The sequence below is a fragment of the Coregonus clupeaformis genome, chromosome 33, assembly GCF_020615455.1.
Source record: "Coregonus clupeaformis isolate EN_2021a chromosome 33, ASM2061545v1, whole genome shotgun sequence".
Classification (NCBI taxonomy): domain Eukaryota; kingdom Metazoa; phylum Chordata; class Actinopteri; order Salmoniformes; family Salmonidae; genus Coregonus; species Coregonus clupeaformis.
The window spans coordinates 27,780,026-27,791,705 of NC_059224.1; the positions used below are offsets into that span (position 1 = coordinate 27,780,026).

Sequence of the window (11,680 nt, forward strand, 5' to 3'; positions counted from 1 at the left end):
CGGTGTCAGAGGACCCTGAACAGCTTCTACCCCCAAGCCATAAGACTGCTAAATAGTTAGATAAATAGTTAACTAAATAGCTACCCGGACTACCTGCATCAACCCTTTTTGCACTAACTTTATTGACTCATCACGTATGTTGCTTCTACTGTTTAGTATCTATCCTGTTGCCTATCTCAATTACCCCTGCACATCGACTCGGTTCTGGTACCCCGTGTAGTTAGCCAAGTTATCGTTACTCATTGTGTATTTATTATTTTTATTATTACGTGTTATTACTTTTCTATTATTTCTCTATTTTTTTCTCTCTGCATTGTTGGAAATTGCCCGTAAGCATTTCACTGTTAGTCTACACCTGTTTTTTACGAAGCATGTGACGAATAAGATTTGATTTGAAATAAAACGTTGGTGTTTAGTATAGAGAGCAGAAGTATTCATTCAGACACATGATGATACAACTCCGATTGACTCAGACAGCATCAATGTTCACATGACACCTGACAAATGATGCCCCATGACATACTTTCCCTAGTCTGGATGCTTCATGACCTCGTCAACAACGTTGATGTCCCACACTTTAATCAAGACTAGCTCCTTATTGACTCTCCTCTCTGTCTACTCTCTCATTATGTTGGAATGGTGATGAGTACAGGAGTCATCGCTGCCTTAGGGTCATAGTACATAAGGGTTTAGTTGGTTGTAGAGTTGACAGGGCCCAGGTGTTTAATCAGAGTTGTAACCAAGGGTTGGATTCTAGTTTGTTGAAGAGTTGACAGGGCTTTAGTCAGAGTTGTTACGTAGGGTTTTAGTTTGTTGTGGAGTTGACAGGGCTTTAGTCAGACCAGGTGCTCCTGTGACTGTTCTGACAGGATGTCTCCCCTCAGAAAGAAGTGGGCTTTAGAAAAGCTGGGCTCAGATTCCCCTAATGCTTCTCCACTGCCTTTTGCGCTTTTTTACAACATGTGACTCCAGTTAAGAGTACAGACGCTGATTTTTAAGACGGTTACATTTCCTGTTGAGTCAATGCTCACCACGAGTGGTTGAGTTATTGGTTCCACATGCATTTTATTATGTTAATTAAATGCTAGTGCAAAGTTGAGAAACAATATACAGTCCCCCTCCTTTGAATTCGGTTTAAACTTCATGATTTATAATCCATAATAAACCAGAAAAACTAAAACAAGCAGTAATGTTGGAGGGAGACAGAGGAAATAGTGGGAATATTTTGGTTAAGTTAATTTTTTTCCTCTTCTGTTGTTTTCTAGACTGTAAGAACCAGTCAGTGCTGCGGCCTGTGTCTGTGAGTGCCAGTTCATGGTGGCAGAGGGCAGGGGAGATGGGTCATCAGTCTGACTGGGCGCCCAACAGTTCCCAGGCTGACCCAGGATCAGGGAGCCGCTGCTGGACTGCAGACCAGAACGACAGCCTGCAGTGGCTCCAGCTGGACCTGGGGGAGAAGAAGAGGATCACAGGTGAGATAAGAGTCCTACTCACGGGAATCTGCTTTCAAACATGACTCATCCAAAACTCCTCTCTACCTGACTAACAATAGAAGCTAAGTAGCACTCCTTTTTTTCTCAGGGTTTATTTATTTATTTGGATCCCCATATTGGCTCCACACACTATAGAGCATGTCCGGCTTGCCCAGCATGCCTTTGGGTTACCAGGCTAAGCTTATTTTAATACCTCTTTTTGTTGGAATTTTGAGCTTTGGTTGTAGCCTGCTGGTACAGATTTCCACCGTTGCCACGCTCTCTGTCCTGGTGAATGGCAATCCCTTCTTACTGGGCCTGCTCCGTGCTCAGCATACTGTAACCGTTAACCGTAATTAAGCAGGAGCCCTGGTGTTCTTGGCCAAGTCATAAAGGATCAATGGCAGAGCTTTGCTGTAGAGTTCCTCCCTCGTGGCATCAATTTATAAACAGGCGTTTAGTTTTAACCCTCTCCTGCCTGGCTGCTTCTCCCCACATTCATACATTTACATTACATTTTAGTCATTTAGCAGACGCTCTTATCCAGAGCGACATTTAGTGAGTGCATACATTTTTTTTTTTTTTTTTACCATTTTTTTTCATAGCCCTCTGTAGAGGATGGTAAAAGGATTAACACTCAACACGAACACATCTGTCGGAAAAAGCAGAGTATGGATAGAAATGGGATCTGATCCAGGGGGTTGTTTAGAGGGGATAGTTATCCTTATAAAGGGGTCTTTCTCGTGATTTAACTCTGGAGGGCTCACCACTGCCAAACCGTGACACATGTGCACTCCACACACACACACACACAGACACAGACAGACACACACATACACACAGCGTTAGAGAATGCTCCTCTGTATTGCTCCTCCACAAACAAGAGAGCGATTTACAAAGGCCAGGATAAATATAGGACCATGCCGGACGAGAGTTTATTTTGAGCGTGGTGTGTGTAGTCAGCAAGTCCCAAGTTAATTTCATGGTTCTTTACAACACATTGAGTTCCAGTCAATAAAGAATGTCTGCTTTGTCTGCCGGTTCCGAAATTCAGAGTTAAGGGGAACATCGTATTGATTGGAATGCGAGCCATTGAAAATGGAAACACTTTTATCATGGAATTGTTGTTGTGCAACAATCGTTAGATTCTATAGGCTGAGGAATACAACCCTTTCTGGTACTCTCATTATGGTAGATCAGATTTCTGTTGTTGTCAGTGTCAACATTTGTGAATTGGAAACTCTTACACTCAAAGTACACCAAAAGTACAATTTCAAACATGAACCAACAATCCAATAGTTACTTTCAATACCTTGAGAGTCTGAGATTCTGTATTTGAAATATGACCGTCATTTCCTATAATGATAGGTGTGCTGCGTCTCCATACAACCCACAATGCCCTATGTAATGTGGAGTAATGACAGGTTGCGGGTCGCCCGTCTGCCGCCATATTGTTCTGGCCTTGTGCCAGGTGCTCATCTGCCACAAAAATGCTAATCATGACTGTCTGGGAGCTGCAAATGACTGTGAAGGTTTCCACTTGGTGGTGCAGTGATTGTTCTGCTCTCTGAGGTGATGTCTCCTGTCCCTGTTCCAGCACATTCCAGGACTGACCAACGGGTGACATCACTGCCCCGGAGGCAGACAGAAAAAATTAAAAGGGGGGGATGAAACATGCTGAACAATAGAAAGAAAATGCGACATTTTGACTGGAGTTTTATGCATTCTCTGTTTTTGTTTTACAGGAATTGTCACGACTGGCTCTACGATGTTGGAGCATGACTACTATGTGAGGAGCTTCATGATCTGTCACAAGGAGAGTCGTCGGTGGAGGACGTACACACAGAACAACAGAACACAATACATGGTGAGTATTCCATATCCAATTATCTGATATATGACTTCAATATTCAATTGCCTGTTAGTTAATTATGGCACAATATACATGCCTTCATGCATTATTGTGCAGCAACAGGCCTTCCTATATGTCTAATCAATGTCTTATGTTACTCATGAGGCATAAGAATGCATGCCAGTCCCTCTGACCCCCCCCCCCCCCTCCTCACTCCCTCTGTCTCCCCCTTTCTCCCTGTCAGATATTTGAGGGGAACCAGGACAGTCTGCATCAGACCAGGAACACCTTCCACCCTCCAATCATAGCCCGCTATTTGCGCATCATACCTCACACCTGGCACCAGAGGATTGCCATGAGGGTAGAGCTGCTGGGCTGCACCCATGTCAGAGGTACAAATCCTAACCATATCTAACCTGACTACAGCAGAAATATATCAGAGTCTGGTTGAGTGTGTCTGGCTGCAGGACCAGATAGTGTTATCAGTGTTTTCAGTGAGTCAGTAATTGCGATTGATGACTGCCTTTAGAGAAGCTTTGGCAAGGAAGATCAGCTGCTGTAGGGAATTGACCTATTGTTTTACAGTGCATTACAATAAAGTGGGGAAGTAGGATAGTTCTGTAATTTTTCTGAATGTTTTTGGCACACCTGTTGATAGTTTAACGCCCACTCTCTCTCTCTCTCCCTCACTATCTCTCTTCTTCCTTTTTCTCTACTCTTCTCCCTTTCCCTCTTTACCCTTAGTGAACATGTCATCCCAGGTCACCCTGGAGACGGTACACACCAAACCCAAGCCTCCGGTGGGGGACGAGGAGATCACTGAGCCGGTGCCCTCCCAGGCAGACCTAGGTACCCATCTCATTAAAACACTGCTTTAACCAGCCTGCATTAATCATCCACCAGATGCTTTTTGTTTGTTTGTGTAATAACTGGCTAACATGCTCTCTCCTCTCTATTCTCAGTGAAGCTGGCCATCATCATTGTAGCCACAGTCTTATCTGTGGTGCTCCTGCTGATTGGGATTTGGGTATTCAAGATGCTGCAGAAGTAAGTGGCTCCTTCATGTCATTTGAATAGATAATGTAATGTTTTTAGAGACAGTAGTGTAAGGTCATGTAAGAAGAGCTTGCACCTTAATGACTCATGGGTTTCCTGTCCCCATGACAACGTGACTGACATGAGCTCAGATTGGCCTGACCTTATACGGCCCCATAGCAGCGGGTTCTCTCTACCGTGTGCCTACTCCCTAGAGTATGTCTGTTAATTATGTGTGGGAGATGTTGTGTGTCTGTGTCAGTATGCATGTGCCTGAGGGGGAGATCTTTTCAGGAAAAGAGAGAGGGGAGGAGAAGGAATAGATTGTAGCGAGGGAGAGATGTATAGTACACTAAGGGCCAGGGAGATTCTTAGAACGGTCCTTTGAAATGGCTGCCTGTCTGTTGCTCAGCTAACATAACAAGCCTGACTTGACCTGACCACCACCACAACCACAGTCATTAGTGTCAGTGCGAGAACACTGGAGGAGGATACACACCACATGTGGATCTGTACCATTCATCTCTTTACTATCAGCCTTCGTTGTCTCTGATTTATGTGGCGGTGGAAGGTAGAGGGGCTTAAAGGCGTCCTCATGCTTCCCAGCCGAAACAGTGCGGAAGAGTTTGTGCATATATTATGGCGACATTTTGTGAAATTTTTGTTCATTTTGGACTTAGGTGAGGGTTTTGTCGGCTGTTCGGGCACACATTTTTTCTGGAGGCAAGCCGAAGTCGGTAGCCGAAGTCTGCGCCCCTTCGTCGGTGATTGGTCAACAGTAGGGATTATTCAATAAAGTCTTTGTTGTCATTCAACGAGAGACGACTCGTTTTCGTGCACATTATTCCATTAAGAAATACTGCACCAAATGGACAAACAGTACTATTGCCGCTTTGTTCTCGTTTTTCAATCAAATGTCTTTTTAAGGGAGTATGCGAGCACACTCGTTCGGTTCGCCTAGCCAAACCGAACTGAAGCATGCTGACGTCTTAAGGGGCCATAGGTGAGTGTCAGAAGATGTGGCCAGCTGTATGAGTCCCCAGAGAGGAGAGTGGGTAAAAGGGAGAGGGGGAAATGAAGATAAACGAGAGAAGGGTGCTCAGCAGAGCCAGGCAGTGGTGTTTAGGGGACAGAGGGTATACTACACCCCCCTGCCTCAGCTCCCCCCAGGAGGTTATCAGAGGAATGGGGTGAGGGAGCACCCCTGTCCTCCCTGTCACTGGAGTTCACCCCGGCATTTGTCTTTCTGTCACAGGAAGAAGACAAAAGAGAACTCATACGGATCTTCAGATGCCCAGAAAACGGGTCAGTGAACAATGTCTCAACTCATCTCTTGTTCATGGCCTTATGTTACTCTTGACTTTGTCAAAGATGTCATTCATATTACTGTACAACAACATTGAATAATTGTTTGTATGGTGAAGATGAGCCTTAGAAATAATCCTTAATTTATAAATTGTAGGTAGGAAAATATATATAATAGGAAAATCCATGTTATAGTGATACCCAGTCAGCTGACAGGCTGCATATTATTCCTTGTCTTTATGGCTGCTTTAATGAAACTACCAGAGCCCATTTTGTTGATCTGTGACAACATGTCTATCAGTCTGTGCTGTGTAGTGGGGGGTTGTGGGTAGTGAAAATTCAGTCAGGCCTGGGCTTGCATCTGGGGCTTGTCTCTGTGCTCTCTCTCTCCCTGCTAGAGTCCTGTCATTATGTCTGTCTGTCTGTCTGTGGAGTTAACCATTGTCTTTTTACTGCCTCCGCCTGCCTGCCGGCCCTCAGGTTGCTGGAAGCAGATCAAGCAGCCGTTTGCCAGGCACCAGTCCACAGAGTTCACCATCAGCTACAGTTCAGAGAAAGACCCCATACAGAAACTAGACCTGGTCACCAGCACCATGGCAGGTGAGGACACATGCACACACTGAGACGTATGTCCATACACCCACACTTCCAATCATCACAACTCAAGAGCCTGAGGCACCCATGGAAGTGAATATAGAACCATTCTGTGGAGGCACCACTAGGGCTGTGGAGGTCACGGAATTTCGTCAGCCGGTGATTGTCAAACAAATAACTTGGAGAAGCCTAATCACCATGACTAAACGATCACATGGAATTTGACTCCCTTCATGACTTTGTGACCGCCGGTGTGGCGGTAATACAGTCACCATAACAGCCCTAGGCCCCACCAACTTGTATTGAACTTCCATCTTCCTTCATGAGAGGCTGGGTTACTTGTATTGATCCATAATTACTCCATCGCCCAGGCAGTGTGTGGTGAAAACTCTGAAAGTCAAGCTCTCCACCCCATTCACAGTAACTGTGACCCTACTCCCACACACAATTCTCTGCTTTACAGTTCTCTGCTCACTCCATGGCCAAAGTAATCTAGAACTCATTGGAAGCTTCTGGCTCAGTGTCTGAACCGACGATACAAAGTAAGAAGACATCACACAATGGCCTGAAAAGCCAGTTGATGATCCTCTCTTCTCTGGCTCTTATCAGTAATTACATGTAATTCTGGGTGAGCTGGAGAGGGTTGATCATCAAAGCTGGAGCCAGTAGGAGGCTAGCTAGTGTAATCCTTGACTTTGGAAAGTCCTCTAGTAGTCTGCTGAACAGTTCCTGACAGGCTGAGAGGCAGCCAGATGAATAATGGCCCACTGCTGCTGTTAATAATCCACAGCTCCCCTTCAGGGCACCAATTATTGATGATTCACATACTCTGCCAGGGTTGAATATTCTATATTTAGATAGATCACAGGCTCCCTGTGCACTATAAACCTGCTACAAGTATATGCAGATAAATCAGAGATAATGTCTGTGTTGAAAGAAAATGGTGTCCTTTTGATCTATAACGGAGTAATATTATTCATTGAGTGAAAAAAATGAAGTTGGTGTTTTAATATGCTAATTCCAAAACAGATTGTCACATTTGATCACCATGGCACTGGTAATAAAGTTGGTAGTATTCAGTTCTGTTCTTAAGTGGCCTGTGTCCTTGTGTCCTCCAGAGTACCAGCAGCCTCTGATGATTGGGATTGGCACAATGGCCAGGAAGGGCTCTACGTTCCGGCCCATGGACACGGAGACCAAGGAGAATCATAGCGACCCCTCCACCCACTATGACTACCTGCACACAGCCAACCAGTATGCCCTGCCTCTCACCAACCAGGAGCCAGAGTACGCCACACCCATCATCGAGCATCATACCTTCCACAAGGACGGGTTCCTGCCCGACCCGGCTAGTTACAGCGTCCCAGGTGTGGTCCTCAGCAAGACCCCATCCTTTAAAACCCTGGACAGGAAGGCAGGGGTGGGCTCCTCCGGGGGCTACCAGATGCCCCAGCTCAAAATAGACCGGGGACACAGTAACTCTGAGGGGGTCTACGACAGACCCAAGGTGAACAAGCCTGTGGTCCAGAGCAGTTGCCACTCGGACTACCAGAGGCCCCAGGCCAAGCCGGCCGTGCTGGAAACCTACTCCACCCCCAGGGACTGTGTGAGGGTGGCCCCCACCATGGGTCACAGGCCGGACCATAGACCAGACCCTGAGGGCAGTTCTGGAGGAACCTGACGATAGAACATCTCTGGGACTACATGACTAAACTGTCAAACTGTGATTTTGATCAGTTCACGGCCATTTTAGACTGAGCTCACTGTAGCAAACACAACTGGTAAATTATTTCTCAACTGACTTTCGGCATGTGGGAGACGACAGTGTTTGTGTTTGCTGGATGACCTGGATACATCTGAGGCTGTGCTGGCAGACATTTTGTGAATAAGAAAATACGGATGGTTACTTTAATTGTCCTATTTTTTTAAGGGGTGGGGTGATTTATTAAAAAGCAAATGGTGATGGAGACAGGAAATGTCCTCAAAATGGGAAAATACCTCTCCTCATTCTCAACCGTGACTGATGCTTGTGACTGTAACATAACCTTATGCTTGTGACTGTAACATAACATTAAGAAATAATGTGACTCGGTTCCTTAACTGTACAGTATATTTTGAGGTCATGATAAAGCTTTCAGAATCTCTCGGTCTGAGGTTAAGCTGCTTTCAGCAGGGAGGCATAGAGGAAGCAGTGCTTGTTAAATAAAGCACCACCCCAGTTTAAAGTGGCACATTTGTCCCCAGCGGGTCCTACTATAGGATACTTTACACAGTCAGTGGAGCTGGCTCTTAACATAGAACTGTAAGGACACTCTGTGAATGAAGTGACTGAAAGGACTGGTGTCACCGCATGGGGTCCCCCACAATGGGGGCTTTGTCACCATGTTGCAGGTGACTCTATGCTCTAAAGCCGACGGCTGCATCGCTGCTCTGTATCAGTCTGGAGGTAGATCTGGTAAGTGTGATCAGAGAGCCAATGAAAAGGCAATGGGAGAGTGTTTACAGTTAGTCTGGCATATTTAGAAATGCCCAGCAGGGGATTTAGGAGAGTAAACTGGACTACAACACATCACAAAGCTGTGTTTTTAGATGATCTGTTTAACTGGACAAGGTCAAGAACTACTGTACAGGCCAGTTCCTTTTAAATGGATGTTGAAACAAAGCCATGTTAAATGGTACCGCTACTACAGTCTAGTCGATTGTGTATAGGTGTGTACATACAAGTGCATAGTTTGAAAATGTATATTGCCAAGAGGAAAGAAAAATGAATGCTGTTGACTGTATTAAAAGCACCTGTGAGTGTGATGTTGCTGCTGTGTACTGAAGACAGACCTTAGGATGGAACTAAGAACTCTTTAATTTCTGTGAAATATTTTTGGGAGATCTTTTCAGCGAGTTTGTATGTACACGTACAGAACTGCATCTGATTTTTGTAAGAAGTTCTCAGACTCTCTCTGTGATATGTCACTCTCATTCAAAACGTTCAGTGTGTCTACTGACTGTTGGCTGTAAGCTGAGCCCTGAATAAAAACACCAGCAGTTGACCTCTTCATGTCAAGGTCTCTTTACTATGTGAAAATGTGTTTCTCTGCAGCCGTAGCCTCGGCCCTGGGATGCCCGGCATTCCAGTCCCAGCGCCCAGAGAAGCAGGAAGTTACAGGAACCCCCCCACCTCCACTCAGCCTGTGGAGGAATGTGGCAGTTTGGTGTCAGTCATGGAGCAGCAGCTGATGATCGGTGACACTGCTGCTGCCCAGTCCTACCAGCTATGGACCCACACAAGGGGAGAGGGCTGGTGTGTGTGGGGTTATGACGGCCTCACTGAGGGCCCTGATAACGTTGCTGGTCTTTTCAGAAGTGGGTGGAGATAAAGTGGTTATCCCACTGGCTATAGGGTGAACGTACCAATTTGTGAGTCGCTCTGGCTAAGAGCGTCTGCTAAATGACGTTAATGTGCCCTTGAGCAAGGCACTTGACCCTAATTGCTCTGGTTAAGAGCGTCTGCTAAATGACTAAAATGTAAATGTAAATGTAAACCCTAATCTGAGTAGAGCCTGCTTGTGGCTGTGATGAGAGAGTGTGTGTTAGGTCCTGTCTGCCAGTGGGTTCGGCTTGGTCTTTCACACAGGGGTGTGGAGCACCGTTTACACCTCCAGCCTCCAACCCAAAGCTACATGAAAGCTCAGACTCAGAGCAGCTCTCTGTGAACACGCTGCTCCTGGCTATTCAGTTTATCCCCTCAAATTCCAGTCATGTCTCTTCTTGCAGACTGCCAATTTTGTTCATGTGAGCTTGAAGAGTATGGCCTTCTTAATTGCATACTACTCACGTCCTCTCTGTCTCCTCAAACCAATTGGATGAGAAAGATGATGTCCCTCCCCTCTGACCTTCTCCAATGGGTTTTGAGAAGGAGATGCTTGTTACTATTAATCACTGTGAATAATTGCCATGAATGTTGCCTTTTTCATGTATGGATAAATCTCAGAATGTACTGAGTGGTTCTACGGTTTACATCTCCCCCTGGTGTTCATTGTGGTTCACTGAACAAAAGCAATAATATTGGTAACAATATACAGAGCAGAAAAAAATTACTTCCAGTTAATCTTTGTCTGTTCCTCATTCAAACATTTGGATATTCACATTTCAACCTAGTGAAGATTGAATCCTTCAAGAAATCTGAACCATGAGGGCAGGGCAGGCTATACACACTGTACAGACCACATTGGGTAATTACATTTGTTTATTTAAAGTTAATGTTATACATTACGTACAGATATGAGACACCTTTTTTTTGACAATTGCATTGAGGAATAAAATAACATTAAGAAAACAAGGTTGGGTAAAAAACTGAGTACAAAAAGGGAGCCTTTGTTCCTTCAGGCAAAAATCACTGGCAACAAGCGGAAAGATTAACATTCTTTTATGACATGCAGCGTCAGTGTTCAGTGTTGGGATGCCGCCTCGGTCTCTAGTGCCACTCTCATTTCACAAACGTTAAGCAGGGAACTGTCCATGGCTTGGACACATCCTTCATGCAGAGCATTTGAGTTAGATCAAAAACCGTACCTGCAGATTAGCCTCAGACTGATAAGAAATGGCCATGAACGAGGTCAACATTAGAACACAAGGCTGCAGATTGTCTTGACCACCTCAACCCCTCCGTCCCTCCATGGGGGTACATTTGTAATAAGTAGAGATGCTACTACAGTAGCTAAATTCCAATATGATCTACAGAAATGCACTGATTTCTTATTTTAAAATAGCTAATACATTTATATAGCATATACATATTTATTTCTATAGTCTAAGATGATAGTTTGTGAATTTGATTAAATTGATCTTTAGTGCATAAAAACCTTGTTCTATTGCTATTAACCTTTGCATGTACAAATAAACCTTTTGGTTGTGTAAAATTCATTGAATAAAGCTGGAAAACAAACCCCCATCACTCAGATAAGGTTACCAACCTATGACAGATGTTAATATCAGAACACAGTACAGCAGACATGCTGTGGTCAGTCATTTTTGGGTCCTAACAAGTCTGAAGACACAGTTTGACTGCCACTGATACCACGACATCACAGCACACCAGCAGTAGAGAAGGGTGGGAAAACCAGCCAGCGATAGACTTTAGGGAGATGCATACAAAAAGGCAAGATATGTACTTTGTGTTAAAAGGGACTAGAACAAAGGTAGTTAAAAAGGAGAAATGCTAGTTGAGTTTAAGAGCGAAAATACATTGCACTTCTAATTTCTGGCAACAGAGCATGTGACAATAACTGAAAAGACAAGAAGATTTGGCCATCCAATCCGGTGTCCCTATTCTACCCTTTTGAGGTGTCCCCCTGCCCGCTCACTTCCTCTTATGGGTACAGGCGACTCAATTTGCAATGAAGTCTTTCCATGTACAGTCTGTTTTAAC

At 44.8% G+C, this 11,680-nt stretch overlaps 1 protein-coding gene across 2 annotated transcripts in view; it reads left to right on the forward strand.

The window, feature by feature from the left end:
* The window catches only part of LOC121548944 (discoidin, CUB and LCCL domain-containing protein 1), a 46,872-nt gene extending 37,570 nt beyond the window's left edge, over positions 1 to 9,302 (forward strand). For both annotated transcript variants that reach the window (XM_041860622.1, XM_041860623.1), the window contains 8 exons: positions 1,266 to 1,472; positions 3,218 to 3,339; positions 3,569 to 3,716; positions 4,069 to 4,173; positions 4,287 to 4,371; positions 5,615 to 5,664; positions 6,145 to 6,264; positions 7,377 to 9,302. In XM_041860622.1, coding sequence (XP_041716556.1) covers positions 1,266 to 1,472; positions 3,218 to 3,339; positions 3,569 to 3,716; positions 4,069 to 4,173; positions 4,287 to 4,371; positions 5,615 to 5,664; positions 6,145 to 6,264; positions 7,377 to 7,939 — 1,400 coding nt within the window. In that variant the 3' untranslated portion in view covers positions 7,940 to 9,302. The remainder of the gene's footprint in view (positions 1 to 1,265; positions 1,473 to 3,217; positions 3,340 to 3,568; positions 3,717 to 4,068; positions 4,174 to 4,286; positions 4,372 to 5,614; positions 5,665 to 6,144; positions 6,265 to 7,376) is intronic.
* Positions 9,303 to 11,680: the final 2,378 nt, after the last annotated feature.